The sequence below is a fragment of the Pteropus vampyrus genome, unplaced genomic scaffold (genome assembly GCF_000151845.1).
Source record: "Pteropus vampyrus isolate Shadow unplaced genomic scaffold, Pvam_2.0 Scaffold31, whole genome shotgun sequence".
Classification (NCBI taxonomy): Eukaryota; Metazoa; Chordata; class Mammalia; order Chiroptera; family Pteropodidae; genus Pteropus; species Pteropus vampyrus.
The window spans coordinates 10,508,640-10,524,343 of record NW_011888812.1 but is presented as its reverse complement, the minus strand read 5'-3'; the positions used below and the strand labels follow the sequence as shown (position 1 = coordinate 10,524,343).

The window sequence follows — 15,704 nt, the reverse complement described above, 5'->3', positions numbered from 1 at the left end:
AGGCCACGGTCAGGCTGACAGGAGGCATCATTTAACTCCAGGAGCCCGAGGGGAATTAAGGACATTTATTTCACATTTGCACGTCTGTACATTTTCTATAAATAATGTGGAACTGAAATATGTACAATCATCTCTTGCCCACTCCTAGGCCATCTTTCCCTCTGGCACCCAGTGCCATGAGAAGCCGCCTGCAGACACAGCTGTATATGCTGAATTTGGCCTCTTCCTACCCCTCCGGGTTCCTGGGTATGCAGCCAGTGGTCCCCGGGACTCTCCTAGCCCCAACCACTCTGTTCTCTCATGCCTAAGGCAAGGCAGGCTATTGGAAATCGCCGCTCAGCAAAAAGCAGCCCCTCTGTGCTGCTCCACTGCAGTGGTAGAGGCCATGGTAGGCAGCAGCAAGGCTTGCGGCCCATGGGCAGTAGCTGCCAGCTTAGGAAATGCATAGAGAAGCAGGGAGGTTGCCACTCACTCTGCTGCCCCTTGAGTCTCCGTCCCCCTCCCTGCTCACACCTTGTCTGAGAGGACAGGCCTCATCCCTCACAGAGTGGGACTGCTGCAGGCACCCAGTCATGCTGGATCACAGGGGACGGAGAGCCAGAGTCTTCCACCGAAGGTCACAATGCCAACCACAACACAAATGTCTCAAGGACACACAGTAGTGGACTCGCAGTGGCTTATACTCAGAGTTCTTAAAAGCCATCGGCCCAACAAGACAGACAGACACGCACACACATACACACATACTCTTGAGCCCTAAAGGGCAGTAGGCTGATCTTCCAGGAGTGGAGAGGGTGAGAGCAGAAGAGACTAGCTCGGCCCTGTGATGGACACACTGAGAGAGACACATAACTGGGAACCAGCTAAACCACGGCAAGGGGCTCGCAGAGAACATACACGCGTCATCCACTTGTCATAGCAGCATTGTGCACTTGAGAATGGCAAGGGGCATCCCCTGGGCTGGGGCAGCCTTAGCCCCCTCCATCAGCTAGAGACGGGCCGGGGTGGGGTTCTGAGATCTTCCTCACTGCTACGAACTGCAGCCACATATGAGAAGAGACACAACACAGAGTAGCAGATCTCGTGGGCCTAAAGAGAGAAAACCAGACAGATCAACATCAAAGACTTCATCATCTTCACATGTGTAGATGTGCCAAGTGGAAAACTCCTTCCTGTCTTAACATGGCTCGGGCCTAAGCAAGGCCTCAGAGCTGGCCGGTGGGAGAGGGGGTTAGTATGTATCTCTTCTCCAGGGCTGAAGACCTGTTTCAGCTTCAGTTGATTCTTTGGCATCTGACCAAATTTGCCCTTCAAATCATTCCTAATTGCCCCTCACCCTGTGCTCTCAGAGGCCCCAACCTACTCCTGTCTGAAGGTCCCCAGGAAGCCCTGTGCAGACTGGCCCGTCAGGGCTGGGCGGCACACTCACCATTGGTGTCTTGTACTTGTGGCTCACCACTTCTTTAATTTCAGGAACTAAAACCGGACGGGCAAGAGACAAAACAGAAAGTTCAAAACTAAGAACAATAGTGCCATGCTCCCCCAGGCGGCAGCGCCCGGCACCAGGGTCCCCTTCCTCTCAGTGGCCTCTCCCAGTGGCTACAGCAGCTCAGGCTTTGACGGCTTCTGTCTAGCCGATGCAGGATGAGAGGACACTGCCCCAGACACTGCTCTCTGAGGTTTGCAGTGGCTCCTCGCTCGATGGCTGTGACTCTATGCACTTCTCTGACAGCCCTGGCATGGAGTAGGTTAGCCTCTCACCAGTCTGGTCACTGCTGCTGTCTGGGGCCCCTGAGAAGTACAGTGGCTATTCCTGGACTTGGGTTAGGGAAGAGTTGTCTAGCCTCTGCCTCACCTTGCTCAGATGCCCGAAACTCTGGTCGTGTTAAGCACGGTTCCCTGTACTCCCGGCATCTACACAGAGGGTCCTGAGGCTGGATGAAGTGGCATGACACTAAACCCGCCAGACCTGTAAGTTTCCTTCCCTGAGTGGCAGGAGAGGCCCAGGCCTGCCCGTGTGAGGGAGAGCGTCAGAGGGCTCTGGAGCAGACACACTGAGCAGAAGAGACAGGCGAGTACAGCACTCAGGAGGGAGGTGATAGGGAGCATCAGGCAAAATACACACATGTCCACAGCCCAGAATGCAAGACTAAGAGTCACCTGTGCCCCAGCCATGCAGGGGTTCTGCCTGGCCAGAGGAAGGAGCAAGGCCCCCAGGGAACAGCCATCACCATGGCCCCTGGAGGCGGGAGCAGAGGGGCATGGCATCCCCCTGGGAGCCAGAGAACGTAGAATAAGAGTTGGCCACCCCTCCTTCTGACCTGGCGGGTAGAATTCAGGGGACCCAGAGTTAACAGGGAAAAAACTCATCAAAAGTGGAGGAAGAAGCCCAGGTCCTCTCCTGAGTCAGAAGATTCCCCAACATCTCTCTGGCAGGAGAGAGAAGGGAGCACACGGGGGAGAAAACTCAGAATCGGTGAGGCAGCGCCAGGGTGGAGGCAAGTTGGAAAGGAAGAGGGTGGGGAGAGAAAGGAAGAGACAAACTGGCAATGTGAGCGGCTAGTTTGGCTGAAGGGAGCCCGCCCCACCCACTGCAGGGCCCAAGACGGGGGGCCTGGGGAGAGGCAGCACGAGCCGAGGCCACTTTACCTGCTGGAGAACGAAGGTTTTCATAGCAGCGATGAGGGGCACAAAAGAATGAAGCACAAACGCAGCAGGAGCTCAAAGCCCCGGGGTGAGAACCCACCACACCACACGCCAGCACGGGGCTGGGGGGAGGCCGGCTCCCAGCTTCCAGCTACAACCGCCCCATCTGCCTCTGAGGCCCACTAGGCTTCTCTGCCCTCTAGAGTGAGTCTGCCTGGACCGCCACGCGCCTCTCCTCTACTAGCACAGAGGTTAGGCGGACACCAGAGTGGCACCAGGGTGGCTGGATGGAGCACCGGGCTACGAGGAGGACGTCAGCAGGCGGCATGAACACAGCAGAGCTTGGGGACTGCCTGTCTGCCCTGCCCCAGAACTTTCTGACCACTGGCCGGCTGGCCAAGTGAGGGAAGCTGGAGCTAGTTCACTGAGCCCTTTTAGTGCCACCTCTGAACGCTAACCCTGTCTCAGGCCACTTGCTCTTCTGTGACCCACTCCCTAGCTGCCATTGTCTCTCTTCCTTCTCTTCTTCACCCATCTCGGGGTTCCCTTTTCTCCCCTATCACTCCGGCCCCTCTGGATTCTGCAGAGCTGCTGCTTCTCTCTGCCTCTAGTCCCTCCTCTGGAGCTCCGAGGTTTGAGTTACTGCCATGTGAGTCCAGACCTAAGAGCAAAATAGTGTAATTACCAAATTCCTCCAGGACAAAGACGCCTCGAACTGTATTGCACTTTTTAATGTGATTCAGCTCTATGAAAACCTGCAAGAGAGGGAGGGAAGGTGGGGTAAGGCCCAGAGGCTCCCCCTCTGGCCCCACAAAGCCCACTTTCCCAGCTACAGCCCCACCCACACACAGGAAAGCTATTTCCCAAAGGGAGGACAGAAGAATCCACACACACACAACTCAAAAGCGCTAAGAAGCGAAGACAGCAGAAAGGGCATGTACCTTCCGCTCCTGGCCGGAGGAGAAAGCATGGGAGAGAAATGAAGGAGTTAGTTTTAATGGACAAACCCAACCCGAAGGCCCCTCTGCTGGCCTGGGCTGCCCGCCCATACCCTGTGTCCAGAGCAGCGTTTGTAGGACACTGTGCCCCACGGGTCCCCCCGACTCAGCCCATCAGCTCTCTACCCTTCCATGCATCCTCCTCCGGCGCAGAGGGCAGGCACGGGCGCAAAGCTCCCCTCAGAATGTCCTTGGGGTGGAGGCGTTGCTATCTTCCTTGAAACAGGATCCAGGCTCTCCCAAGAAGCACGAGGTGGTCATAATAACAGCTACCCCTTATGGGCACCTACTAGGAATTCTACAAAAACTATTTGCAATCCTTATACCTATGTGGCACAGTATAGAGTACTACCCTCACTTTACAGTTGAGGACACTGAGGATCGGAAAGTTTATTTGCATGTGAATAATGAAGCTGGGCTCTGAATCCACATCCCTCCTGACTCTAAAGACTTCCTATTTGTTCCCCCAACTGTGTGATTCCATCGGAGGGTCTCAGGCCCCCTCGACTCCAACTGACTGTTATGTAGTAGAAGGTGGACCCCACAGCCCTTATCTCATTGTCAGTCAGGGTTTGAGTTCCCCTCTCTGTAGGATCTCTCTTCTGGGGCAAAGCCTTAGCTCAATACTAGCTCGTACGTGCTTCGTATAGATGTTAGGTCAGTCCAAAGGGCCAGACCTGGAAGAGGGCATTTGAGTGTCAACAAAATCTCTTCTTTAGAAGGTGAGGCGTCAAAGGAGTCCATAGCACTAAAATGTGGTCAGAAGCCTGCTCTCCAAGAAGTGCCAGTACCTCCATGGTCCAGAAAAGTACTTAGGTAAACCCCTCTTTAGGCTGACCCTAAGGTCTTAAGTATACTATTTGAAATATTAATATTACTAATAGTAACTATACTGTTGAAAATATACTGCCAAGAAGCCTGGGCAGCTGTTTCCCATCACACCAAAGCTGACCAGCTAGATTTCTGAAGAACTCAAATGGCAAGTGGAGGGAGAAAGCCAGAGTCCAGATGTTCACCTCCCCTGGGAATCTGCTGCCTGGCCAGGGGCTGTAGTGTTTCACGATTTAGATCTGGCTCAGAGTCTCAAGGAGAGGAACCAGTACAGCAGGAAAGGGGTAGGGAAGGCACTTGTGTGAAGAGTCAGACTGGGGACGGACCTGGGATGATGCGTTGGCCTCGGAAAGGAATTAGCTTAAGGAATGTCCACTGAGAGAAAAAGTAACACTGTGTTAAAAGACCAAGAGAAAGAGAAAAGTCAGCTCCTATGGTGGAATCGCAATGAGAGAAGAAGGTATCCTGAAGTATTCCCCGCTCAAAAGAAGGGGGGCGGGGCTGTGACGCAGGGACAGAGTGGGGACACTCAGAGGAAGGAAAAGAATAGGAAGAATCAGCAGGAGAAAAAGGCAAATAAACACACACTCCAGATAGGACAGATACAAGATACACACACACGCACGCGTGCGTGCAAACTTTACACACGCCAGACACACGTGAGCAAGATCAGCTGGTCTAGATAGACTCTCAAAGCAAAATCACCAAGCAAAGCATATCCTGGGAATAGGGGAGGCAGACACTGTGCGAAGAAGGGCCAGGTGAGACGCTCCCACTCACACTGTGCTGAGTCTAACGCACGTGGGCAGCCCAGCTACCCAGGCGCCCTCTCTTTCCCAGTCTCCTGCATAAGCTCCCCGCTGCACCTTCAAGCTGGTTGCCAATGTCACTGTGCCCTCCTCTCTGATTTCTCTCTGGTCCAGCTGCTCCAATTCTCCCACTAGCCCCAGGGCCCTCTCTCATGCTCACTGGGAAAGCACTAGGGGATCTGGACACTGATCCTCACTGCAGCTGGAACAACAGGGCTAGAAAGCCTTGTGATGCCACTTGTACCCACCTGATTGTGCATGAACTTGAGATTGATCCCTTCCAGGGTGACCTGCAGCAAGCCACCCTCACCAGTCTTCATGTCCTGCACAGGGAACTCGCCACCTAGTTCAGGTCCTGTGGTGAGGGAGGAGATTATCAGCTGAGAGGTGGGAAATCCCACAGCCCAACTTCTTTGGCAGGCCTCTGATGCTCATAAGAACTGGTGAAAATAAACGGAAGGTCCTTGCTCAGGAAGTTGTTCTGTTCTCACCAGGTTTGATGCTTTGCTGTCGGGCAGCAGCACGCTCCATGCTATCCTTCACGCAGTAGTACAGCTCCCGACACTGCGGCACATGCGGGAGAGAGCGGCCTGTCACATATGCTTTCTAGGGCTCCCCGCCCTCCGTTTCATAATGGCTGCTGAAGGCCTGGGCCGATGCCGGCACCTCAGAGACAGCTTTACCTATCCCACACAACAGTCAGAGGCAAAAGAGGGGCTCCAGACACGGATTTTGGAATTTTAACTGCCCTACAAGAAACTCAACACTTTGCTCTCAATGCCCACTCCCAATCCAAACAGAGTTTGTGGGTACCTTCTTAGTATAAAATTTGTTGAGCTGGGTTTCAGAGCCGTTTCTACGCCATAAGCACAACACCTTGGTCTTGGGACAGTAGGTCATGTTGATGAGCTTCTCATACCACCAGCGTTCGTACACTGTCCCGATGTTACTACGTAACACCACGCAGTCATCGCACACCTGCAGAAGTTCACACAGCAGTTCAGTGGTTCTCGCCTTGTCGAGTCTCTTGCATCCCAGGTTCGACTCCATTGTTGGGACAACTGGTCCTGGGAGCATCCTCATGATCAGGTTCCCTGACTTATGCTCAGTCTTCCTTAGGTGGAGACACAAACACTAAACTGCTAGACATAGTGTCCACTAAAAGGTTTATTGAAAGTAAAGGAGTCACTGAAAGGAAACTGTAGGCAGGGAAGAGGCTCATTTTCACTTCAATGTTTATCACCTCTTATATGTTCTAGACTTAATATATTCAGATGATAGTGCATGCCTGCATCTTACAACCTTAGAATTTATCTCTGTTGACAAGGACAAAGGCAAGGGAGGCTTAAGCAAGGAGAAAAAAGAGAACCAACACATTTCTAATCCTGGCTGGCCCTAGTTCTGCATAAATCTTTTAAAACATTAATTACACGAGTGACACATGGACAATGCTTATTGCAAAGAAAATTATATAATACAGGATAATATAAATTAAAAGACAAAGTCCTCCTTCACAGCTGCTTCTTGCTCAACATTCTCCCCGCGGTGAAGGTATCCATTCTATGGCTTCAATTTTTATGGGAGACATTATAGCACAATGGTTACGAGCACAGAGCTAAAATCAGATTGCCTGAGACAGATTCTGGCTGTCCCCTTACTTAGCTGTGCCACCTTGAGTAAGTTAATCCATGTCTATATTTCCTCATGTGGAAGATGAGAGTAACAGTAAGAACTTTATGGAGTTATTGTGAAAATTAAATAAGTTAATGTGCATAAACTTCTTAGAATAAAGCCAGACACATAGAAAGTACCCTAGCGTTTGCTGCTATAACAATAATGTGATTATAATGTAAGAAATATTATAATTATTATGACCATATGGATGGCTCTCAAATTTCTCCACATAAAACCTGTCTTCCTGAGTTCCTGACTTCCCTTTTTTTCAGAGGTCTCACGGGCAGCATCGCAAACTCAACACATTCAATTTCAATTCAAAATCTCCTCCTGGGCAGATCCTTCTTCTAAGCCCTATATTTGAGTAAATAGCATCACCATCCACCCAGCTGCTCAAGCCAGAAATGAAGGAGTCACAAGGCTTTTCCTTTCCTGCTAACTACACCATCAAGTCCTATCTATTCTACCTCAAATACCCCAGGAACATTCTTCCCCTCCCCAACTCCAGCCATTAACTCTTATTCTTCAGGTCTAAGTTCAAGGGTCACTTCTGAGGGGTCCTCCACAACTCCTAGACCCTTCGCTACGTATTCTTAAAACACTTGCCCATGAACATGTGCTCTCATAATGCTCATCATACTTTATGATACTGTTTAATTATGTGACTTCCACGATGGTATGTCAACCTAGTAAGGGCAACAAAAACCATGTCTCCCTTATAGGGCTGTAACGCCAAACCCAGCAGAGTGCCTACCACATAACATGTGCTCCATAAATATTAGGTAAATGAATAAGGCATACACAAGACTACTAATTTTAATCAACTACCTAAAAGGGCAAAGGTCATGCTGCCCACATATGAATCCACTGATCACTAGGAGATGACCAGATGAGGCAACAGGAAATATATAGTACCACTTATGAAGTATTCTTGCCAAAATATTGAATCTGAAACTGATCAAACCTCTAAACTGAACTACTCATTTATAAGAAATCCAAGTGATAAGAGAAACATGTTAACACCAAGGAGATGCAATCAGCAAAAAAATCTAGAATGTGAGATACTCCATAAGACAAATTTCTTCAACAAAATTACTGGCAGAGTGGGAAGGGGACTAGTGTATGTTAAGAGATACTTCAGAGTCCTATCAGCCAAAATTATAAATGCATTTTTCCCTTTGACCCAGCAATCCCACTTCTGGGAATTCTTAAACTTGCACACATACTAAATGAAGCAGGTGTAGCATCATTCTGAGTATGATAATTAGCAACAGCAAAAATCTGGAAGAAAACTATATATACTGACTGGTTAAATAAACTATGGTATAGTCACACAGTGGAATACTCTGCAGCTGTAGAGAGACTGAGAAAGCTCTTTTTGTCCTGATACAGAAGATCACCAGGATATCGTGTAATGAAAAATGCAAGGTACAGATCAGTGGATATGATGTGCTAAGAAAGGAGAAAAACAAGAATTTATGTTCAAATTGTATACTGTTTGCATAAAAAATACTGGAATATACAAAGGAAACCAATTAAAGTGGTTACCTACAGGAGGAAGGGGTGAGGTGGATGGGGATAAGAAAGAGAGCAAGACCTCCCAATGTGTATCATTTTTATGTTATTCTGACTTACGGACATTGTGACTATATCATCTATCATATATGAGAAATGAGAGGGAATCGTCTATCATATTAACTTATTTGCATAAGAGCCTGACAATTTAATAATAAATGGATCATGAAGATGAATGAGATAAATGGGAAATATTCTGGCATCAGTTCTAGGAGTTCCTTGTAACACTCAAATGTGCCTTTGGGCCCCTTGCATGAACCAGCACCTACCTCCATAAAAAAGATATCTCCATTTGTGTCTGTCCCCGCATGTACCACAAATGTCTGCTTCTTCATGTGCCGGCTGCCACTGGACCGGATCGAGAGATCACGTCCGCTCTGAGGAAAGAGAGCTCTTTCAGGGACATCCATCCATTCCTCTCACAGGGCACTCGGCCAGCAATTCCCCCAGTCGGCAATTAAATTTGTATCAGCTTTCTTGGCACAGTGCTATCTGCTGGCCACAGGCCACGAAGGAAGTGTTCGCAAACTTTTTGGTCTCAGGAATCCTAGAATTCTTAAAAATCACTGATGACCCCCAAAAGCTTATGTTTACATGTGTTATGCTTATAGATATTTACCACACTAGAAATTAAAACTGAAGAATTTTAAGTGCTCATTAATTCATTTAAAAGTAATTAATAACCCATTAATAATAAATCCATTACATAGTAATATAAATAACATTTTTTGTAAAATAACTATATTTCCCAAGACAAAAAAATGAGAAGATTGGCACTATTTTACATTTTTATAAATCTCTTTAATGTTTGGCTAATAAAAAAGCTAGATTCTCACATCTGCTTCTGCATTCAATCTGCTGTGATGTATTGCTTCGGTTAAGAAACAGAGAGAAAATCTGGCCTCACAGATGTATATTTGAAAAAGGAAAAGCGTATTTTAATAGCCTTTCCAGATAAATACACATATTCTTTTTTGATACTATACCAAAACTAGAGAAGTAGCAGTTTCTTAAAATTAACTGCAATGTAGAATCTAAAAACCCATCAATGAACATTTTGTACCTTGTTACATTAAAATCCATTTGTCTACCTTACATTTTGAGTGAATTTTTTACCCACACCTTAATTTGTAACATCATACATTGATCATATGGAAAATACTGGTTCACCAAGTTAAGCAGCTCTTCCAAAAGTTGACACATTTTATTATACAACGTCAAAAAATTCACATTAATACCATCATCAATCTCATTAGAAAAGTCTTTAAATATCAGGAAGCTTCAAGCTCAAAAGACTGCCAAATACCCAATTCTGAGTAACCATAATTTGGTAATCATTTTTCCAAGTAAAAATGATGTCCCATGAACGATGCTGCCAGTTTACCTTACAACTGTCACAATTAATTTTCCTCAAAACAATCGTTATATTTTGTAGAAACGCTTTATGTATATTTCTCATTTGTTACATAGACTCTTAAAAAGATATATAATCAAGAATCGGATTTAATAATATTAATGATTTTAACTTGCTTCATCAAGGGCATTCATAAGTGAAACCGAGTTTGTTTGTCTTTTTCAACTGTGAGTGTGTGGAGGTGAGGACTATAATGGCCACCAGCACAGTTTGGTGCCACTGTCTCCATTGTGTTAAGGCACCAATGGTTTTACCCAGTATTGCTTTTGGCACCGTCAGGGTACATGACAATGGTAAAAATGGCAAATAATACTTTGGTATTATCATGAAGATAGTTTTCACCTTGTGGATCCTTGGGTTCCACAGACCACATGTTGACATGGCCGCACTAAGACAGTTTTAGTACAGAGAATCCTATCTCGGAGCAGAAGGGCCAAAGCCTCACCTGGAGTAATAGCCCAATTTTCAGAACTGGGGATTTTGAAAATATACCAGCCAGCCAAGAAATGACCCATGGAGAAGCCTCTGCTTTAGGCCACAAGGCCCAAGCCTGGGAGGCGGACAAATGCAGTGAAAGGGAGCCTAAGGTACAGCCCAGATATACTTACCAGGTTCGCCAGCTGATCAAGCACTTCATTGATTTGCTGGCTGTACACAAGCCCAATGTGGGACTTTCCCATTAGACGTCTTACTTTCTTCCGGATGTCATTCTTATTTACCTGGAAAACCAAAATAGGACCTTCATAAAAGATTTGTTTTCCTCTCAACTGAGGGAGAGGAAATGTCCAAGTAAGTTTCCTACTGTCTGAGAGAAGTGGAATTCCAGAAGACCGTATCACTGAATATGAGAGAAAACATTCAACTGTGTGTTCTGCCGACAGGCTGGGAAGAAAAAGCCTGGTTCTGTCTCTGGATGGCTTCGACAGGAAAGTGGCTCTTACAGCAGTTGTAGCTGAAGTGACTGGGGCTTAAGGGGATGTTTCCTCCCTATCCCCAACCAATATTGTAACATTCACCCTTAAAGTGGCCCTAAAAACCCTGGGGGTCCTCAGAGCATAATTCAGAAACAACTTAGAGTAGCAACACTGGACTCAGCTGTAGCCAAGACACCTCTCTAAAGTTAAAGTTCAACACCCTTCCCCAACCAGAGTTCATGGCACCCGTGGAGTTCAGCCGAGTACAGTGAGCCTTACGACAGAAATGACAGAAAATGAAACGAACCGAGAGGGCCTGTAGGACATGCTCTGCATTCGATCAATAAATCCCTTCACGTTTAGAGAGACTGGGAGAACAGGAGGAGAAACCCAGGAGCTCACTGTCAAAACAACTCTCTTCTGCCCACTAAGTCCCTTTCAGAGCAGGACTCTTCTATTTGGTAACATACTTTTTCCACAGCTATAAAAACCAAGTAAGACCAAGTCAAACTAGAACCTTGCCTTACTTTTTTTTAATGGGGAGCTCTTTTTATATCTATGGAAAATTCTATCTGATAAAGGGGTAGTGCTAGAAAGTAAATTCTGACCATCTTCTCTAAGGTTTTAGAACCTACTCCTAAAAAATTTTTTTTAATTCATTGTATTCTGTAGGGAGCTTTACTGGCATCCTAAAACTACTTAGCAAAGGAAGCCCACTTAAAATTCAAAATAAACAAATGGTATGGAATCATTAATCACCTTTACAACATTTCTTAGCACAATAGCCTGGCAGCTTCAGATAAATTGATCATGTGTGATTTCTGCAGAGAGGTCTCAGACTTTCAATCAGAAAGATAGAGACCTAGTAAGATGCTCTGACAGCTTCCCAACTGCCCCAGAATTTAGGCGACAGGAATAAGCCTTGCCCTTCCAGCATTAACAGTAGCTGGACATAAGCAAAACCAACATCACCTTCATCAGCAGCATGTAGGAGATGAGGTTGTGCAAGAGTGTGGCCAGCAAACGATCTTCGTCATCCTCCAGGCGCTTCCGATCATGGTCTCCCAGGGAGAGATACCTAAGCAGGAGACCAAGGACAAATCAGCCCTCAGGTAGGAAACCACAGAACTAACTGGCAAAAGGCTGAATTTGCCTTTTCCCAAGGGTTTCCTGAGTCTCATACCTGTCTATCATTTCCTGGGGACCCTGGTCCATACCCATTCCTTCTCTCTCCAACATCACAGCATCTAAGAACGCATCTTCCCAGAACTGCATTTGGTCCCATAAAGTAGAACGCTCTTTGCCTGTATAGAATAGAGTTTTTCAGGGTGCTTATATAACATAAAGAACATAGCTGCCAAACCGAAACAGAGTAAACTCCAAATAAAAGGGATTCATTACAAATTCCAAGGCAAAAGAAACCCAAGCCTCTCCACCCCAGATCTAACATCTTGCCACCAGCCCCAGCTGCCTCTAAGTGAGGCCTGATCCCTCCCAAGGAGGAGGGATGAACACAGCACACAAAGAATGGTGGTTACTTATAGAAAAGGTCTCCATAGCAGCATCCTCTAACTGGTCCCACATGGATCCTTTGTCCCTTCCTGCCAGTTTATGAGCAGGAAGGACCATGGTAGCAAGAAAGGAAAGAAAGGAAGACAGAAAGACAGAGGCTGTTGATTAATACCAAAACCCAGTTTCTTCTAGTTTTCACCCACGGCTTTTTCCAGACCCAGTAAGTCGCCTGCTTCAGATGTAAAATTGCCCTCTAACATCAACACTGAGATCAGCAAAAAGCCAAGCAGCTACCTGTTTACTGCTACCCTCTGCCCCGGCTGAGTCCAGCTTTCTTCCAGAGCAAGGGACCTTCCTGGTCTGTTTCTCACCTAGGAGTCCCTCGTAGAGATAGACTCGCTGGCTTACATCTTCAGAAGAACGTATCGGGCTGCCCACCAGCTTCTCCTTTACGCTCGGCTTCAAGCTGTGGGCTTTACCCTACGGAGAAGAGATGCTAGGTCAGCCACCCAAGGGATCAGTGATAGGGGCAAAGTAAACCAAGCAGCTCATTAAGAGGCTCACACACCAAATGTCACCATTAGCAACATATACTCCAGGAGCCCTGCTTTTGCTACTCTGCTGGTCTCAAGGATCTGACCAGAAACCAAGTTGATAATCCTGCTTTCTGTTACTGCCTCCTAAAACATGCTCTCAAGTTTTCATTTTAACTTATCTTTGCTCTTTGGTCTCTATAAAACCTCTGGTCCAAAAAAACCCAAAAACCAAAAAACAAAATTTAGGCAAATTCTCTGTAGCAGCTGATGCAGTAAAAAGAACATTAAGTCTGAAGTCAGAATAACCAAAGTTCACAGCCCTGCCTCTTACTAGCTGTGTGACCTTAGGCATGAAACTTAGCTTCTCTGAGTCTCATTTTCCACCTGAAAAAAGTGAAGTTATAACACCTACCTCATAAAACTATTACAGGAATTAAATTAGAAAATACATATAAAGCACTTAATAGTGCCTGGCACATGGTTGGTATTTAATAAATGCTAATTCACTCTTTCCTACCATCTCTAAAAATATCTGCCCCTCAGAAATATCACTAAGTTTATCTGCCACTTCTACAATATTAGACTTTCTATTCATTCAAAAAATTTTTCCATTGGATAAGAGGTAGGTTTCATGCCCATTTCACAAAATATGCAACAGCATAAGCAGAGAAGCAGTTCATCAAAGATTAGGCAATACCTAATTAGTGTGTCTAAATGCCAGTCTCCTGGTTCACTGCCCAATTCTTTGTTCACTGGATCATACTGATTTAATGTAATGTATTTCCTGCTACAACAGCCTTTTTTGAGCCAAGAAATTTAGGTAACTGCTCTCAGCAACTCAACTGTATAAAAAGCCCTTGCCCACCAGCACAGAACAAGTAAGAATTTGTCAGGAAGGTGCCAGGAAAGGCAGCGTTCAGCTGAATGGCTTCTTGAAAGACTACTGCTCCATTATAGCTATCTTAACCTCCAGAATGGAAGCACACTAGAAAGATTTAAAATATTCTTATTAAAATGGTCTGTTAGACTCAGGGAGAGTTAAGGTCCACTAACTTGAATGGCTCTGCCGACTCTAGATTCTATTCCTTACATTCATTCTGGGATGTCACTTGCTCTATTAGAAACACATATACAGGAGATCTAGGGGTTGGAATGATCACCAGTGTTAAATAATTGATTTCATTTAAATTTCATCTTCCATTCTCCTCACAGACCAAAGCTAAGGACTTAGTGTATCAGACTGCTTAATATTCGCTGTTTAAAGTGGGTGTATACACTAAAAAGCAGAGTGTCTAAAGGCAAGGACGAAAAAGAATTTAATTCCAGCTGATCATTGACTATTGTGCGACCTAGGGCAAGTTCTCTTCCTAAGGCTTTGCTCCCCTTACCTGTTAGAAGAGATTAGCCATAGCAATCTACTGAACAGCAAACGTCTTGGGAATCGTGCCTTACTTATCCCTGTTTCTTTAGTACAGAATCTGGCATTTAGCAAATTATTTAATAGATGTTTATTAATGAGTGAAAACTTCAAATAACTGTGAGGAATATACTAAAGTGAAATTCTACTTTAAGGTGCTATATAAATAGGGCAGTGACCAGAATAAAACAACTAATCCATATAAATAGGTAGACTGGTATTAAATGAGAGCTATAATTGCCCTGACATTGGCATAAAGGTATCGTTTTGTCTGTTTTAAACATGAGGGTTATCGATACACAGGATTCAAGGCCCTTATCTGACTGGGTGGGGAGCCTAACTCATCAGTGATTCAGGAGAGGGTTCTACATTTGATCTTAGCCAAAAGGCCGAGAAGCGATTGGAGAGGGTTCTAAAGGCCCTAAGAAATATTTTCTTTAAAGCCGAATATATGAAGATATCCATTCCTTACTTTCTCTTTTCCTTTTAATCACCTCCTAACTTTTTTATTCTTTTTTACTCGCCCCCCATAAAAAAAAGTCTCCTTTTGTTAGTAAATAAAGCTTACAAAGATGGCGCTGGTGGCAGAGTTGGTCTCAATTTCACTATCAGACAAAGTGCCCCTAGAACTTGTCAAGTGGGTGCTTCCCTCGCCACCTGGTCCATCACCTGCATTGCTGCTCAAGTCACTATCTGCTCCAAGCGTCTCTCCAGAACTATTACTCACCTGGAAAGGAAAAAAGGTAGTAAGGCATATTCCCCAGGGAAAGGTTCCAGAAATGCCAAGCTGTTAGGGCTCTCTGCTGCCAACAAAAGGTATCGAATTTCAAACACGTGCCAGATAGTCTCTGAAAGTACCTTCTTTACATGATGAGGAGAAGCCCTGGGTGAAATCTCAGGGTCTGATCCCGAGTACAAAGATCTATGACAAGTAAACACCTCCACCATGAGAACCAAGAGCTGACCTGAGACTAAGCACAGCCTCCAAAGGGAAAAGGAGCCCCCTTTTCCAAAGAGGAACCCATACCCCACCCACCAAGATGCCAGCGTGGTGTTCCCCTACCACGGTGCTAACTTCAGAATCCTGACTTGAGCTCCGGATCATAACAGCTGGGCTCACACCGATGACAGAGTCCGCATCAGTCCTCTGAAACAAGACGCAGGGACTCAAGACACATTAGGGGAGGTGTCCAATCTATTTTCAGTTTCCCTAAGAAATACTGTAGCTTCTTCTTTCTCTCAATTCCCATCCTTCTATTATCATCCCTAGACAGGTCATGAGAAATTCATTTTTTTCCTGAATATACAGTGTATATGACTTACATAATAAGACGAATTAATATACACTAAAGAAATACATGCTCATTACAGAAAATAC

The 15,704-nt window shown here is 45.8% G+C and overlaps 1 protein-coding gene across 22 annotated transcripts in view; it reads right to left on the bottom strand.

The window, feature by feature from the left end:
- Nucleotides 1-44: 44 nt before the first annotated feature.
- MADD (MAP kinase activating death domain) overlaps nt 45-15,704 on the bottom strand; it is a 35,460-nt gene continuing 19,800 nt past the window's right edge. For 5 of the 22 annotated variants that reach the window (XM_011356950.2, XM_011356951.2, XM_011356960.2 and 2 more), the window contains 13 exons: nt 15,363-15,473; nt 14,895-15,053; nt 12,745-12,853; nt 12,045-12,165; nt 11,834-11,939; nt 10,556-10,666; nt 8,803-8,910; nt 6,098-6,262; nt 5,776-5,848; nt 5,533-5,639; nt 3,332-3,401; nt 1,430-1,476; nt 729-1,089 (listed from right to left, as the gene is read on the bottom strand). In XM_011356950.2, coding sequence (XP_011355252.1) covers nt 985-1,089; nt 1,430-1,476; nt 3,332-3,401; nt 5,533-5,639; nt 5,776-5,848; nt 6,098-6,262; nt 8,803-8,910; nt 10,556-10,666; nt 11,834-11,939; nt 12,045-12,165; nt 12,745-12,853; nt 14,895-15,053; nt 15,363-15,473 — 1,392 coding nt within the window. In that variant the 3' untranslated portion in view covers nt 729-984. Of the gene's footprint in view, nt 1,090-1,429; nt 1,477-3,331; nt 3,402-5,532; nt 5,640-5,775; nt 5,849-6,097; nt 6,263-8,802; nt 8,911-10,555; nt 10,667-11,833; nt 11,940-12,044; nt 12,166-12,744; nt 12,854-14,894; nt 15,054-15,362; nt 15,474-15,704 lie in introns of all 22 variants that reach the window. The other 17 variants (XM_011356959.2, XM_011356963.2, XM_011356956.2 and 14 more) reach the window with 12 other exon arrangements.